General features: G+C 33.6%; 1 protein-coding gene across 1 annotated transcript; it reads left to right on the forward strand.

Moving 5' to 3' along the window:
* The first annotated feature begins 5,840 nt into the window (after nt 1-5,840).
* Nucleotides 5,841-11,149, forward strand: LOC110728585 (cytochrome b561 domain-containing protein At4g18260-like). The gene is made up of 4 exons (XM_021908224.1): nt 5,841-6,321; nt 6,815-6,982; nt 10,125-10,273; nt 10,784-11,149. The coding sequence occupies exons 1-4, from the start codon at nt 6,193-6,195 to the stop codon at nt 11,136-11,138; spliced, it is 801 nt and encodes a 266-aa protein (XP_021763916.1). The 5' UTR covers nt 5,841-6,192; the 3' UTR covers nt 11,139-11,149.
* Nucleotides 11,150-17,615: the final 6,466 nt, after the last annotated feature.

Below are 17,615 nucleotides of genomic sequence, written 5' to 3' on the forward strand. Positions count from 1 at the left end.
TGATTTGCATGTCATCTAACGGCCTATCATCGCACACATTCCAATTCACGATCTGTGTGTTTTCTTTTCCACCAATCAGATCACTCTTACCATCGTCTCTTTAGTACTCTTTTTGATTTCTCTCTCGTTTTCTTAATCCTCTTCTGTAATATTATCAATTTTTTGAAGCCATGGCTGCTAATATGCTCACTGCTCTCTCGTTTTCTCTCTCATCTCCTCTTCCTTCTTCCTTTCTTCTTCTTCCTTCTTCTCCCTTCTTCCGTCTATGTTCTCCTTTCTTCCATCTCGTTTCTCCGTCTCCGTCCACCGGCACCACGCACGACGGTTTTTATGGTCAAATTCGACCACGAAACTCTAGATCTAGTTGTTTCATGATCGAATTTGGCCTTTTAAAACCAAATTCGAGGCCAAATTCAGGATTAATATATAAGGTGTTTTCGTTCTTCCTTTTTTTATTTTTTGTTTTTCTTTTTAATTTTTTTTCAAGTTGTGGGCAACGGAGGGGGCCGAGTTAGGGTGGGTGCGGCGGCGGTTAGACTGGGTTCGGGTGGGTGGGGAGGGAGGATTTTTCGAGGGAGGGAGGGAGTTTTATGGTGGGTGAGCAATTAAAGTGAGTTGGGGGGTTTCGAGGATGTTGGGTTTCGTGGGGGTAGGTGGGGTGGGGTTACGGTGGGTTTGGGTTTTTTTTCGATTTTTTTGTATGGGGTGGGGTGGGGTGTGTTACGGTGACGGTGGTGGGTGTGGTTGGGGTTGGGTCTGGTTTTTTTTTTTTTTTTTTTTTTTTTTTTTTTTTTTTTTTTTTTTTTTTTTTTTTTTTTTTTACAGTGACGGGTGGTGGGTAGGGTGGGGTGGGGTTTGTTAAGGGGGTGGGGTGGGGTGGGGTGGGGTACGTTACGGTGATGGTGGTAGGTGGGGTGGGGTATGGGTCTGGGTTTTTATTATTTACGGTGACGGTGGTGGATGGGGTGGGGTAAGGTTTGGGTCTGGGTTTTTTTATTTACGGTGGGTGGTGGGGTGGGGTGGGGTGGGTTACGGTAATTATGGTGGGTGCGGGGGTGGTGTTAGGGTGGGTCTGGGTTGACGTTGGTGGGGTGGGGGTGGGTTACAGTAACGGTGGTGGGGTGGGGGTGGGGGTGGGTTACGGTAACGGTGGTGGGTGGGGGGTAGTGTTAGGGTGGGTCTGAGGTGACGGCGGGGGTGGTGTTAGGGTGGGTTACGGTGGTGGGTGGGTGGCCAAATTTTTTCATTTTTTTATTTAATTTATAACTCCTAATTTAGTTATACAAGAATATAATTTAAATTTTATAATAGCAAAAAAATTTACAAATTTAAATCAATAATTATATGTAAAAAAAATTGTACTGTTAAATTACATCAAACATCAAATATATTTCGTGGAATTCTAACAAATTGTTAAAGGCTGTAAATAGTTCAATTTGAATGGAACGGGTTGTAAACGGTTCGGTTTAAATAGTTTGTAATCGGATTGGTTTAAACGGGTTGCGGTTTGAAAATAGTTCGGTTTAAACGGTTTAATGGGTTATAACAGTTCGGTTTAAACGGTTAGCGGGTTGTAAATGGTTCGATTTAAACGGTTTTTTCCTACGGTTTAAACGGTTTCGGTTTATAAACGGTTCGGTTTAAACAGTTAGCGGGTTAAGATTAATCGGTTCAAACGGTTTCGGTTTATAAACGGTTTGGTTTGTTATTGGTTTACGGTTCGTAACGGGTTAACATTAATTGGTTCGGTTCGGTTTCGGTTTGACATTATACGGTTCAGTTCGGTTTTCGGTTTAAAATTAGCGGGTTATAAACGGTTCGGTCCGTGATGGTTCGGTTCGGTAACGGACGGTTTCACGGTTCGGTTTGAAAAGTCCCACCCCTAGTTTTAGTTATACACTATAGGGTTTTAAGTGCGATTAACGAAATTTTAAGAATCGTATTTTTTAAAACTTAAAGGTTGTATCGATCGCATGTGTACAAATTATACAAAACATACAATGGATTATAAATACAACATTTGATGTGTGATTTTTAAGCTGTGTTTGTCCTCTTTCTTGAGAGATTAGAGTCTCAAATGTTTCTCCTCCTCTATTGTTATTCCACAAGAACGGATCAAAAAGCTAGCTCCACATATACTAGCACATAAGGAAAGAACAATTCTTCTCTTGCTGGTAGAGTATATAAACCGATCCTAGGCTGACTTCAACCACTATATGCTCTATCACTTGTTTTTAAGGAGGGGCTGAGAAATAGTGTTTAATTTTCTTTATTATATTGTTGTGTTCATCTATATCACACATCCAACTGTATTCCATACTACAAAGTAACATTTAATAACGGCAAATTTTGCAACTCTTTACATAAATACATAATAAGTAGGGGTGTCAATTTGGGTAAATAGTTCGATTTTGAGTTGGATTTTTCAGTTTCGGGTTATAATGGGTCGGTTTATTACGGGTTGAAATAATTAGCGGGTCGGTTTGGGTCGGTTTTGAATATTATCGGGTTAGTTCGGTTGGTTTTTTTTAATTGTTAGTTTCCATTCGAGTTGGGTCCTAATCGAGTCGAGTTGTAACCGGTTCGGGTAATAATCAATTTGGGTTGAACCGGATCTATTTGAAAACGGGTTTAGCCATTTAAAATGGGTTTTGGTTCAAAATAGTTCGGGTCCTAATCGGATCGAGATGTAATTGGTTCGGGTCATAATCATTTTGGGTTACACCGGGTCGGTTTAAAAGCAGGTTTTAGTTCAAAATAGATCGGATGGAATCGGGTTGAGTCAATATCGGTTCAGGTGATAAGCGATTTGGATAGAATTGGGGTGGTTTGAAAATGGGTTTACCCGATTTGAATCGGGTTTCAGTTCAAATCATATTGAGTTAAAATCGAGTCGGATCATTATTGAGTCGGGTTAATAAGATAATGGGTAGGAACAGGTCAAGTATAATCATGTTAAGTCTTAAATAAGTTGGTTTATCAAGTAGTGGATTGAAACAGATCAGATCATAACACATATTGGGTTACAAGTTGTAAACGACTCAATCATAACGGGTTACGGGTTGTAAACAATTCGGTCTCAACGGATTACGGGTTGTAAACGGTTCAGTCTCAAGGGGTTATGTGTTGAAAACGGTTTGGTCACAACGGGTTACAGGTTATAAACGGTTCGGTCACGGCAGGTTACGGGTTGGAACGGTTCAGATTTATCGGATTTCAACGCTTTTCGGTTTAAAATGGGTCGAGTTACTATCGGGTTTGAATGTAATCGATTCGGGTTGTTTTCAGTTTTGGGTTGTAACGATTTGGCTTGATAACGGGTCGGGTCATTAATGATTTGCACAAATTCGGTTCATTTCAGTTTTGGGTTGGAAAAATTGGGTCGGGTCGGTTTTCGGTTTTCAAAAGAACGGTCTTTTAACGGCTCAGTTCCTTTTCGTATTGGTTCGAAACAGTCGAATTTAACGATTAGGGTTAGAAACTGACAGCTCCAATAATAATAAGAGACATAACGTTCACTAGCCCATGACATGGGTTAAGTCACTTAAGTGTATTTTTCCTCAATCCACTGCTTATGGTGTCACCTTATAAAATCCGATTAGTTAGCAGTTGACCTAGTTTCATTAGCCCACAGATTGGCTGGGTCCTTTGGGAGGGGGGTAAGGGAAAGAAATCTCCACTCAAAGTGTTAAAAGTGGGTTTAATCTCATGCAAATTTTTCCAATAAACCAAGTCTTGCTTTGTAATAAGATTATTTCCAAGTAGCATTTCTTAAGCTATTTAATTAGCGTGCGGTGATTTGCCATGGCTTAGTGTATTCCTTAAAAAGTTGTAGAAAATAACTCTTATGAATAGTATTTGGATCATTATACCCCGTTAAAATGTTTATTTAGTTATTTGTCTTCACTCATTAATGTTAATTGTCTTTTTTTTTTTATTAAACTCTTAAGAATAGTGTGCGGACTTTTATATCTTTAAAAATATTTGTTTACATGTTTTCCCTCATTAATGCTACTAACAACTAAAAGTTGTGATATAAGGCCAAACTGAAAGAGTTTCCAAACATGGTTAACTATGACACATGCGTTAGCCGCCCTAATGAAATCAAGTGTAGCAAAATAAAGGTCTTAGCTTAGTTTCTGTCTTCCTAACATCATACAAACAGCTTAGCACCTTCAAAGAAAAAAAATAATAATAAAATAAAAATTAGAATTAGAATTAGATGTCAATTAAAGTTAAGCAAGCACATTTTGTTAATATGTAAAATAAACATCATGTCACATCTAATCTATCAAAACCTCATAATAATACAATGTATCCACTTCAGCAATCCATTACAGATTCACATAAAGTGAAGAAGTCAAAAATATGAGACTACGTATCTCTTTGTGTTAAAAGTTCTAATAATAGTTAGAGGGTATAAATAAGCTTTGGACCATTTTGATATTTGAGGGGAACAAAAGAGAATTATGAACATTGATAGAGTTCTTGCCACATTTATCCAAAATATGTCACATTCAACATATTGATGAACTTTTTGTCGTTTTATCTTTTATTTTTTAGGGAATCTTGTCGTTTTATCTTAATTGTGATTATTCAATTAACTTGAAAATGTTTTCTTCTAAAAAAATTATTAACAAAATAATGTCGTGACTAAGTTGTTTTACAATAGTCCCCAAAACAACATTTAATAGCGGACTTTCTTCGTTCTCTCAATCCTTTTTTTCTCTCAAACCCTAGTCCTATAGTGAGATCTAGATCAGGGGGTTTATTGGTTTTACTGATGAAAAGCCTCAATCTACAATAATTTTTTTTTCTTTAGTTCTACTTCGTATCTGGGTTTATATATTTTCTAGAGAAATAATTTTTTCTCTTCTCGTTGCAAGAGGCATTTTTTTTTCAAGGATTTCAAATTGCTTTTAGATTGTTACTCATGGGAAGTTGATCTAGATTCAAAAGCTTTTTTTTTTTTATTATTTTTTTTAATTGGACCTAAACAATTGTAACACCAAATTAGAATGTTAAGGCCTCTACTTGGAGCAAAGACATCGAAGAACATTGCTCGCGTTAAGCTTGAAACAATGGAGATGGAGCTTTGCTCGAGCTGAGTATGCTTAGAACTAATAGGCTAAAATAATGAGAGTTGTTGTAGTTGCTTAAATATATGTTTTACAGATCTTGATAATCATTGTAGATTTCATATGACTTATTATTGATGATAAACTATTTTTCCGTCACAAAAATTGTTGTTTTACGATAAAAAATTTCATAGACAATTATTTCAAATCCATAGCAATCTAGTTTGTACATAACATAAATTCTTAGAATAGTATTTGTTGAGTAAGTGAATACCCAATGGATTTCGAGTCCAAAAAATTGAAAACCGAATTTGGTTAATTTTATCACTTAATATTAAAATCAGCAGATTTAATTTCAATTTCAAAACCACCCGTTCCTAATCACTTTTGCATAATTGGTTATCAAAAAGGCTAAAATTTTTTATGATCAGCCCATATACCTACACATATTGCTAGACAACAGTAGTGCTCTCAACAAATCCAAAATCTTTATACTCTACACTAAATTCAAAAAGTTTGTAACATATTAGACCCACATCATGGATAGTCCTCCAACCCTACCCCCTCTTTCCCCACCACTTAAATTTTGTAATTTTTTGGTCACTGGGAATTCATTGGGAAAGTTGAATAAATATCACACAATTTGACAAACAAATAATCTAAGCTTTTTGTAGTAAAAGAAAGCCATTGGTTTTTACATATGGTATCTACCCAAGGATTTTCTTAAAGACAAAAGGAATTATTTATCATTCTTTTAACTAATAACCATATCTTTTGCCCCTCAATCATCTCAATAAAGTCTTCCATTGCCATTATTCAATGGACCTAAGTTATTTTCAAGCCAAATGATGAAAGATTTGAACTTTACTCTCTTTTTACCTATTTTATATATTTAATTGTTATTTTTGGGTGTGTGTGAAAGATTGAAAATGAGGATAATGTATTAAATAGGGCTCTTAGCTTATATTATCTCTACAATACAAGATAGCTAAACAATAGAGAAAACCTCTTTATAAAAGCTCCCTTATAATTTATTTCCCTCAAAGGTTTTAAATAAAGTATTGCATGTAAACCATATTCCTAGACAAGCAAAGAGTAAGTATAAGCTTCAACAATGGATTCATGGAAGAGTAATCTCACTTCTTTTGCGCTCATCGTGCTCATTAATCTTCCATTGGCTTGTTGTTCATCCCTGAAAGAAGCATTGCCCGTTTCCAGTCACTTGGAAGATAATAGTGATAATGTTAGTTTTTTTTTTTTTTAATTAACCTTTTTCTTATTAGTCCACTAATATGTTTTAAAGGTTTTATTAAACCTAATATTCAATTTTATTCTTTAATAAAAAGTGTCATTGTAAGCAAATTCATCCAACTTATTTTACTTCATTCAAACTATTTCAAAATAAAGAAAATAATATACTACGATATGTAATGTATGAAAAACCACAGTTCTATCATTAAGCTAGTATTTTTGTATAAATCCATCTTGGTGATTTATTTTTATTTTGTTCATCCTATCATTTATTGACCTCAAATTTGTATTGACAAATTAAGGATTTTTATAAACCATCATTTATAATGTTTTAGTGCATTTAAATTTTATACCACCTCCCTCCTAAGAAAAAATAAAAATAAATAAATAAAATAAATAAAAAATCTTTCCTCTATCTTGCTTATAATTTAATAAGTGCTTAACTATTTAATTTATATCAACTATATGTTTAAATAAATTTGCAGCAATTACTAAGCCCCAAGATGACATTTGAAGTAACACTTCATGGACTTCTCTTATGGGCATCCTTAGGATTTCTTATGCCTATTGGGATATTAATTATCAGATTGTCCAATAGAGAAGAAAGTGGAACTAGACTCAAGCTATATTTTTACTTCCATCTCACTGTACAGGTATGTAATTTAAATTTCCTTCTCCATTATTATATCTTTTCATTATGTGGTGCAACCGTTGTAAATTTAACGTCAATTAATCAGTTCTCAACCAATCAAAATTTGCTAAAAAGTCATTTTCTTTTTTCACAATCTTATAAATACACTCCTAGCTTTATTTTTGTATGTAACGAACACTATGATAAGGCTGTACTAATGATGTGGTACAAAAATTCTACTATATTTTAAATATGCTCCTTTGGTTATGATTTATGTTCTTCGTTCTGTAGTAATCAATGTGTGAAAATCTACACTTTTTACACACACTCACTTAGCAATCTTTTGTACGTGATTTACAAGTTACTCCGTATTTAATTAGCTAGTTATATGAGACTTTTTAAGATTCGTCTAGATATTATATATATATATATATATATATATATATATATATATATATATATATATATATATATATATATATATATATATATACTTTAATTTCAAAATATTTTATTTTACCATTAATAGACCTAAAACTCCAAACGTTGCAATTAAATCGACGGATGAAAGTGCATACAAATTGTGAAGATAAAAGGAGTGAACATGGATGAAGGGATCCGTAAAGCTTATAAAATAGAGTACTTCCGACTTGGTAGCTTTTCTTTTCTTTTGCTATCACTATGTGTTGTTAGTATATAAAAGAAACTTTATGTTATGTGAAAATCATCATTACATACACCAACCTCCACAATTATTCAACTTTAAATATAAAGTACTTGATCATATAATTAACCTTATGGTGTGATTAATAGCTAGGTAATCAGTTAACCCAAGTAACTAAATAAATCATCACTCTAATCAATGTCAAATCGTAGTGATTATTCTCGTATTTATTCTAAAAAGATAGAATCGTCTTCTAATGGTATCTTAATTTGTCTCTAAAAGTTGATTATTGACGTGTCTATATACTTCGTATTAGCTTTCAAGTAGTAGAAAATTTCTGCAAATGACTAGATTTCCACTTGGGTGAGAAAGTATATTGGACATTTAGGCCACTTCGACAATAACTTTTGAGTAGCTTTTAGTAGTTTAACTAAGTCAAATTACTATTTAATAAAAGAATATAAGTGTTTGACAAAATGTAGTGGTACGAGTAGCATTTAGGGGTGAGCAAACCAGGTACCCTGTTAAAATTTTAGGATCTAGACCCGGAATTGGTTGGGACCAGGTCCTAAAACCCGAAACCGGAATTGGAATTGGTTCAACCGGGTCTTAAAATTTAGGACTTGGAATTGGAACCACCGAGTACTGGTTCCGGTTTCGGGTACCCACTTATGTATATTATTGTTAAAATATAATATAAATTATAATACTTATTTTAATCTATTTTTATTTTTAGCGTAACACTTGTATTTATATAATATATGCATTAAGCTATTTTATTTATGTTAGGTATTAATAATATTTTTTTTTTACATTTAACATAATTTTATTTTTGAAAACTTATTTAGTGTAACATATGTTGGGTAACCGGGTATCCAATCGGTGCCGGGTCTAAAAAATCAAGAATTGGAATTGGAACCTGTTGCAACAGATTTTTTAATTTATTACCCGCAATTGGAATCACCGGGTCCAATTCCGATTTCGGACCTGTCGGTTTCTAATCGGTTTCGGTTCCAATTTTGGGTACCCGAGATTTTGCTCACCTCTAGTAGTATTTAATGGTAGAGATACATTAGCTTTTGAAAATTGGAGGTCTGTTGAAATATTAATCTATAATTTTAGAAAAATAATATTAATTTATATATTATATGAGTAGATTTCCACTTAATTAGGTGAGAAAGTATATTGGACATTTAGACTACTCTTTCAATTCGAAATAATTGTGGCATTGTACTAGTATACTACCTCCCTTTTTTTTTTATGTGCAACTTTGGAATATTTTATGGAAAATTGCACATAAAAAAACGGAGGTAGTAATTTGTTTCACAATAATGACGTTAATAAATTACAAAGTGCGTTTTGACCGCCATTTATAATTTATATGTAAGGACTTTAGTCAAAGTGATGTCAGATCTTTAATTATTAGATTTAACATAATTTGTATTTTTAATATATCAGTTTTATGTAATTTTTCGCAAATACATAATTAGAGATATTACAGGTGCATTTAAAATTTTACATCAGTAAGCATAAAATAATAGAACGTAAACATCATTATTATGAAATAGAGGTCGTAAGTGAGAATTAGCTAACAAAACCTCAACATTTATTAGTATTCTTTTGGTGTTTTGTCTCCATATAACCCCTACAGAAATTATAGATTTTTTTTTTCCTTATGCGATGTATAAATGAATATGTCTAGTATCTGGTCCAACATATACAGAGTTCAAATGATGGCATAAACTCTAAAAAATATGGAGTATAATATTTTGTGATGTACGTTGTATAGTTTAACATTGTAAATTGTAATGGTTTATATAAAGTAATGCAATTAATCATACTATAGTGTTTAACATTAATCATCAATACTTAGCTATAAAGGCAAAACGATGACAATATCATTTTAAGACTTGCATATGTTCATTGTTAATTAATACTTACAATAATCGAGCATGGAATCATGGATTGTTACTTATTGGATACGTCTTAGTGGATGCAATTTACAGAATCCAATTCACAATTTTATTTATTTTTTATTTTTTTATTTTTTTTTCTGTTTATTTAATGGTCAATTTAAACTTTTACATTATTCACACAATCAAGTAATTAATCATCTTTAATCTTTCAAATAAAAAGGTGTCATCCTTAATCTTTTCATTGCTTTTTTGGTGTGACCAGCCATACCGTAAGGCAAGCTAACTCATATCAAACACAGACCAGGTAATCCTTGACCAATTGATCTGAGTAACCGCTAATCAACTGAGTAATCTCTTACCAAGTAACCCCGGTCACACCATGTGGCTAGCCACATATGAAATTTGAATATAAAGCATTTTCGATATATACTTTCAATACTAAATGGTCAAAGTTATATATTGACAAACATGAATATATTAATAACAAATACCCATAGCATTTTCCATTTGGCATTATATATTAATTTGGATTACATAAAATTCTCCTTTTATCTAAATTATGTATATGCTTATATTCTTAACAGATACTCTCATTGTCCATTGCCACTGCTGGAGCTATTAAGTCGATCAAAACCTTTGAGAATTCTTTCAATAACAACCATCAGAGAATTGGTCTAGCACTTTATGTCGCTATTTGGGTTCAAGCCGCGATTGGATTTTGTAGACCGCATAGGTAATTGACTGAGAATTGCATGAGCGATATATGTTACTCCTTTTGTTTTAAATTATAAGCCTCAAGTGCTTTTATATGCATATATAACTCATAATTTATGTCATTTAAACTTAGTTTTTATTACCATATTTCAATTTTAACCAATAAAATCAGCAAAATTAAAGTACTTTAGCAAAAAATAATTCAAGAAGACAAATAGGCTCTTAATTCAAAATAATTGATATTAAGGCAGATTTGCCCTACTAGTAACTTACTAGTAGCAAGGGAAGGTCATGAGATCAGATAGGGGCTCTTTGGGTAGGAGATTCTTATCCACCCCCTGCCCAAACGTGCTCTAGTAATGAGTATGGCCTACAAAGTTGGATTGAATTGACTAGTAAGAGACATTTGTTTAGTAGGGTTATTCTCTTTTCTTTAATTAAAAATAAATAAATAGTTGAATATCACACATACACATATACCAATCAAATTAATAATTTCAATTAATTTATTGTATTATTATTTTTGCAGAGGAACCAAAAAAAGGAGTTTGTGGTACTTCTTTCATTGGATATTTGGCACAATTACTTGCATAGTGGGAATTCTCAATATTTACACAGGCTTAGAAGCTTACAAGAAGAGGACAAAAAGAAGTGTTGCTCTTTGGACATTTTTATTCACAATTGAAATTTCTTCAATGGCTTTCTTTTATCTTTTCCAAGACAAATGGGATTACATGCAAAAACAAAGTGTTTCTTTAAGAGAAGGAGGACAAGTAAGACCTTCAGATGATCAAGAGAACTCTATAAGGGATGACAATGGTAATAAAAATTTGTGGAGGGAGCCTTGCTCCAAAGTTAATGCACTCAAAAATTTGTTCAACTAAAATAACAAATATATATATATATATATATATATATATATATATATATATATATATATATATATATATATATATATTTCTTACTATCAATTGTTTTATGATTTTCTCTCTTTATAATTTGCTATTTTATTTACAGTTTTGGATGGTTGCAAATTTGCAATGCTATGAATTTTTTTTTTTAAAATTGTTTTTTGCAAAAGATTGTGATGGGTGTATTTGTAGATATGAGTTCAATTTTATAATTCAATCAAACGATCACTGTGAAATTGACGTTATGTGATTGTCTGATTGAGGATGACACATAAAAGTATATATGTTGTGTATAAAAAATTTGTAACAACCAATTTATCAGTTTCGTCCGATTGGGTTATGTAATGTGCTTTATAAATGCATTGCAAAATGTTTAACTAATCTTCTGAGGAAGGTTTTACCTTCTCTGGGTTCAAATTTTAAGAATGTCTTTATTCCAGGTCATCTAATGGCAGATAGTAGTTTGCTGGCTCTTGAATTACTATCCTATATGAATTCCTGTCTATGAATTAAAAATAAACCCTAGCCTCTCTCTCCTCTCTCTAAAACCCTAGCTAGCCTCCATTGTTAAATTTTGGAGGGGCTTCCATCGTTTTTAATGGTGGAAAGCCCCAATCGTTGTTTTTGTGTGCTTTTTCTCTTGTTTTAGGTTTATAATAACTCTTCCTCTTCTAGGAGGAACATTAATCCCTCGAAAGACAGGGTTTTTCTTCTTCTTTAGGAGGATTTGACTCTTTCGAAAGACCGGGTTTTTCTTCTCTCTTTTGAAGGAGGCTTTGCTTATTTATTTCATGGATTGCTATAGAGTTGTTTCATGGGTAAAATTTTGTGCGGGATCGAAAAAGAGATTAATATTTCTATTATAATCTAACGAATCAGACGGAAATTTTCTGCACGGCTTCAATAGATCGACAGACCCCTCGCCGAAGAAGGTTGTAAATCACAGCGATATGAAAGAGGGTGTGATTGAAGAATGTACGATTTGCAATAACGATCGTGGTTTTACTTATGGAATGTTTTTATTTGATTCAATTATGATGTATTTGTTATATCTAAATCTCTTTGTAGATGTCGTATGACTTTAATTTGTGAATCAATTTTATTTCAAAAATAAAAAATAATCTTATATTAATTTCTCATCTTCTAAGCTTTGCTTTGCTGCTCTTAAGTTCGACATGAATAAGGCTTATGATCGAGGGAATTGGGACTTCCTTTGGGAAGTTCTTCGGGTCTTTGGGTTTCCCCCATACTGGATTTATATTATTCAGCAGTGTGTTTCTTCAGTTTCTTATCAGATTTTGGTTAATGGTTTGCTAAGGTGAGTGATTTAGCCTCATCGTGGCCTTCGCCAGGGTGATTCCTTATCGCCTTATTTAATTGTGCTGTGTATGGAGGTCTTCTCTCTTATGATTCGATGAGCTAAGTCTGAGTGGGTGATTTTGGGTTTACGTATTTCTCGCAAGGCTCATTCTGTTTCTCATCTTTTCTTTGCAAATGTCGCTCTTTTGTTTTTCTGGGTTTCTCCGTCTACTTATGATCATATGTTATCTTTCATTAATGAGTTTTGTTTTATTTGTTTCGGGGCAAGTGATCAATATTCACAAATCCTTTGTGAAATTTAGTTCCAACACGCTAGATAACTACAGGGATTATATGGCTTCAGCTTTGCGTGTGCAGTCTCATCCCTCCTTGGGCTGCTATTTGGGTCTCCTAGTGGATATGGAGCGTAGGAAGTGCAAACAATTTCAACCTTTGGTGGACAAGATAGATCAACGTTTGTCTGCTTTTGCTCCTCTTCGTTTATCAGGGACGACTAAGTTAGTAATTATCAACTCTGTTTTAATTAGTGGCTCTGGTAAATCATGTTCTCTCTGTTTTCAAAATTCCTTCTACTATATGTGCGCGGATTGACAACCTCCTCGCTTGCTTCTAGTGGCGGCCGAGTGTTCTTATCGAGGTATTTCCCTAGCCTCCTCTACGTCTATTCATGTTCCTAAGGGAATGGGTGGTCTGGATCTTCGTGCTTTGGGGTGCTTTAACTCGGCTATGTTGGCCAAGCAATTGTGGCGTCTCATTCATAATCCTCAGCTTGTGGTTTCTACGGTTCTTAGAGCTAAGTATCCTTATTTACTCAATTCTAAGGTTCTTAGGAAGTTTACACATCCATCTTAGGGATGTCGTGGTTTAATTAAAGGTGATCGGGTTCTCAGGCAGGGTGTAACTAGGAAGATTAGTTCTGGTTCACAAGTTAGTATTTTGACTTATTGTTTTTTGACCGATTGTTGGGTTCCAGGTGTTCAAGTTTAGTTTAAGGAAGTTACTCCTGGGACAGAGTTACCTTCCCTTGTGTCTGATCTGATTCAGTCCCGTTCTTTGAATTGGGATACAACTAAGATTCATCGATTATTTCCTCCTTCCACTGTTGTCCATATTCTTGGTTTAGAGCGGCCTCGTCAGGGACTTTGTCTACTGGAAATTCACTCGTGACAGTTCCTTTTCGACAAAGTCGGCTTGTACGCAACTTGTTAGTCAAGTGTTTGCATCTAATCTTTACTCTTTTTGAAGGAATTATGTCTTCGTCAAGTGCAATTACCAGATATATTATGGATTGCTATTATGGAGATAATTATTTCATTCTTTTGGGTCGTCATTGTCTGTTGCTAGATATGATAAATTTTGGGCTAGTCAAATAGTCCAAAGCCCAATAGAATGGATCCTATAAGGTCTCACACAAGGGTATTGGATTGAACAAGTGTGAGGCTCATTAGTGGGCCTTATGAGGCTATGACAAACCATGAAAGGTGTTGGGCTAGAGTAGTTAGAATAGAGTTAGGAATTTGGGCTTGACATGGACTCTTATATCTAGATATGATCTATAAATAAAGTCCATGCCTAGGGTTGAATTAAGTCACAATTAACAGGCAATGAATTTTAAAACAAGGCAACCAATTTCCCAAACCCTAATCTCTCTCTCAGTCTCAGGCTCACGCACTCCCCTCCCCCTCTCTCACCCGTCCAAGCGGCTGGCCACTACCCCTTGGTGGCGCGTGGTGCTCGTGGTGGTAGATTATGGTTAGTTTGTTCCTCTCCTCTCTGTAGAAGGTTGATTGAAGGATTCAATCACAACTAACTTGCATTAGTGGAGGTTTAATCTATGCCTGTGGACCAAGTAGTGGAATCACACTTGGGGTTCTTGTTCTCCTATTGTTCTTGCTCGATCACACGTGGAATCACGCTTCAAAGGTATAATTATGTGTTATGCAATGATCTTGGTTATTAGATGCTTATGAATATGATTCATGCAATTTCGCTTATAGTATCTAAAGTCCTACACTGTTTCGCCCTCTTCTTGGTGGAAGCGTTTTTGGGGTCTTCCTATTCTTCCAAAATGGAAGAACTTTGGCTGGAAGTTGTTGCATGATGCTTTACCTATAGCGGCTTTGCTTTGCATGCAGGGAGTTCCTGTTGATTCTCTTTGTGGGTTCTGTCATCGTTCTCTTGACCCCATTTATCATATTTTTAGGGATTGTTCGTTTTTTAGATCCATACGGCTTTTCCATCCTTGGGATTTTTCTGTGGGTCCTTCTCCTACGCCTCCTTTTGATGTTTGGTTTGTTGAGTTGATTTCCAAGTTTGTTTCTTCTAAAAAATGGTTTGGTTTGGATTGTCTTTTAAGTATTCTGTGGGCGATCTAACTTACTAGAAATAATCTGCGTTTCTAGTCAGAGGTTTATTCTCCGCAAACTATGTTCCTGATTGTTAATAGTTGGATTGCTCGGAGCTCTAGTGCTAGGGATATGGTTTCTTCTATTTGGGTTTGCGAGTTACCCTAGTCTTAGTCCTTCTTTAGGTACAGCCCCTGTAGCTTGTGATTTTAGCTTGGCTTTTGATGGTGCCTGGGATTCAGAGGATCTTAGTGCTGGCAAAGGTTGGACCTTTACAAATTTGCGTACCTCTCAAGGTTTGGACGGGGGTGCTCAAGCTTGTGTTACTGGTTCTGCTTTTCAGTTTGAGATGTTGGCTTGTTTACTGGGTTTAAGTCATGCAGTTCAACGTGGTTTTTCTAGGGTTCAGATCATTACTGATTGTGGTTCTATTCCTGGCATTTTAAGGGGCCGGCAAACTGTTGATATTTCGACTATGTGGATTCAGAAGGAAATTGAGGTCATCATTTCGACTTTTCAATTTTGGGATATTCGTAAAGTTTCGCGTGCTTCTGTTTCTGCTACTCATAGTCTTGCTCGTTCAGCTCGTCGTCGTACTTTACTTTGTTTCGCTTTTAGTTTCTTTCTTTTGGTGTTTTTTTTGTAAAAATCGTTTTATATTATTTGCAACAATTTGACATAAAAGTGTGAGTAAAAAATGTCTAATCGTTGCAAATAATATGAAACAAAGGTAATATATTATTGTGAGTTTTTGGTCAAAGTTGTAAAAATTTATAAATAAAAAGTCAAGAGTATCAAATTGAAACGAAGGGAGTAACTATGTTCAATATTTAAAGACAAACTAGTGTGTGACCCGGGCTTTGCTCCAAATGATAATTTGAATAATTTCATTTGTATATTAGGCACTTTAAAATACTTATTAATTTTTTAACATGGGTAATAAATAAGAATACTTGGAAATTTTTTGTTTTCATTCTATATTCCAATACATGTATCATGTATGTAGTTATATATAAATGTGGATTAATAAAACATGATTTAATTCTAGCTAAGATGGAAATACATGTATTTTCCAATCAAGAGGTTTGGGGTTCAAATCTCTTTATTGTATACATTTTTAATTAAGATCATTTATGGTTGTTAAATAATGATGTGGTATCATACTGATGTAAGGATACACATGGCACATACACAAATTTATAAACACCTTTTAATAAATATCATAGATAGATTATTTAAAGGAGAATGGCGTAGATATACAACAAAAGAGGCCAATGAGTACGCCCATTGATGGGTAGCCTTAATAAGTTATATTTATTTCCTTGTAAAAAAAATAAATATAAAAAAATTGAGGCCAATGCATACTCATATGAATTTGCATGTAAACAAATCAAAAGTCATCACCATATCAAAAGACTTAATCTCATGAAAGTGAAGGATAGCTCAAGTGGTTAGAGCTTCCCTCCCGGTTTCAGAAGATCTTGGGATCGATTCTCACCCTGCCCTTTGTGGCTCTCTAAATACCAAAAAAAAAAAAAAAAAAAAAAAAAAAACTTAATCCCATTGGCATTGGGAGACAAGGATACACTTGAAAAGGACCCTAAGACATGAGATTATAGAAGGCTCAAGATGGAAATTAATTAAGACAAGCTAATATCATATCACTAATATATAAAGTCGGTCTCGCAGCCAGACCACGAGATAGCAACATTTGACATTCCATTTTTTTGCCAAGTGTCGCCCCACGTAGGAGATAAATAAGTATCATTATGACACATATGATGCTAAGTAAGCGATTTTTTGGATACATTTTGTAAGATAAAAATGTTTCATAGAGTTTTATTATCGATAGAATAATAATATTTCATTTATACAAAATTAATCATAACTTTTAATAAATATCCTATAACTTAATTCTATTTTTATCATCAAATTCATTTTAAAAAGTTCTTTACAATAAGATCCATTTATAATATTACCTCCGTTTTATATTATTTGCATTAATTTGACATAAAGTAAAGCGAAAAATTGTCTAATCGTTGAAAATAATATGAAACGGAGGTAATATTATAAATGGATCTTATTTAACCATAAACTTTATACGTAGCTGGACAAACTGTGTCACCAACTATTACAAGAGTTACTTCGTTAGTGCTATATGGGTTAGTTGGTCAATTTTATAGTGGTTACTCAATCAGTTATATAGATAAGGGTTACTTAGTAAGGTTACACAATTAGTATTACAGAGATTATTATTCAGTCAGTTTTATAGGGATTACTTTGTCCGGCCAGATTATATGGTTAGCCGCATAAAAAATGCATTGTTATTTAATTTATTTTAAAAAATATTAGAGAATCAGTAAAAATAAGTTTTAATCAATAAAATTAATTTTACTTTGGAAAAAATACTTTCAGTGTAGTAAAAAATAATTTAAGTTCAATAAAAATAATTTCAACTCAATAATAACATAGATATCTATTTACAAACAAAACTACAAAAAATACACTATTATATAAATATAAGTCATATGATATCGTATGTTTAAATATCCTACATTATCAAAAGGATAGTAGAACCGTATTTACATTCAAGCAAAAAAATTTATACTGAAATTTTATCAACAATCTGGGCACCGCCCGGTCACAAAACTAGTATATATATAAAGGGGAGTTTTTTCCTGAGTTTCTAGAGAGCACGTAGGATGAAATTTTTTTAACGCGCCATGTAGGATTATAAACTTTAGTTATATCCAATCAAATAAGAGATTTGTAAATTATCTTAAGA

The sequence above is a fragment of the Chenopodium quinoa genome, unplaced genomic scaffold, assembly GCF_001683475.1.
Source record: "Chenopodium quinoa cultivar QQ74 unplaced genomic scaffold, ASM168347v1, whole genome shotgun sequence".
Classification (NCBI taxonomy): domain Eukaryota; kingdom Viridiplantae; phylum Streptophyta; class Magnoliopsida; order Caryophyllales; family Amaranthaceae; genus Chenopodium; species Chenopodium quinoa.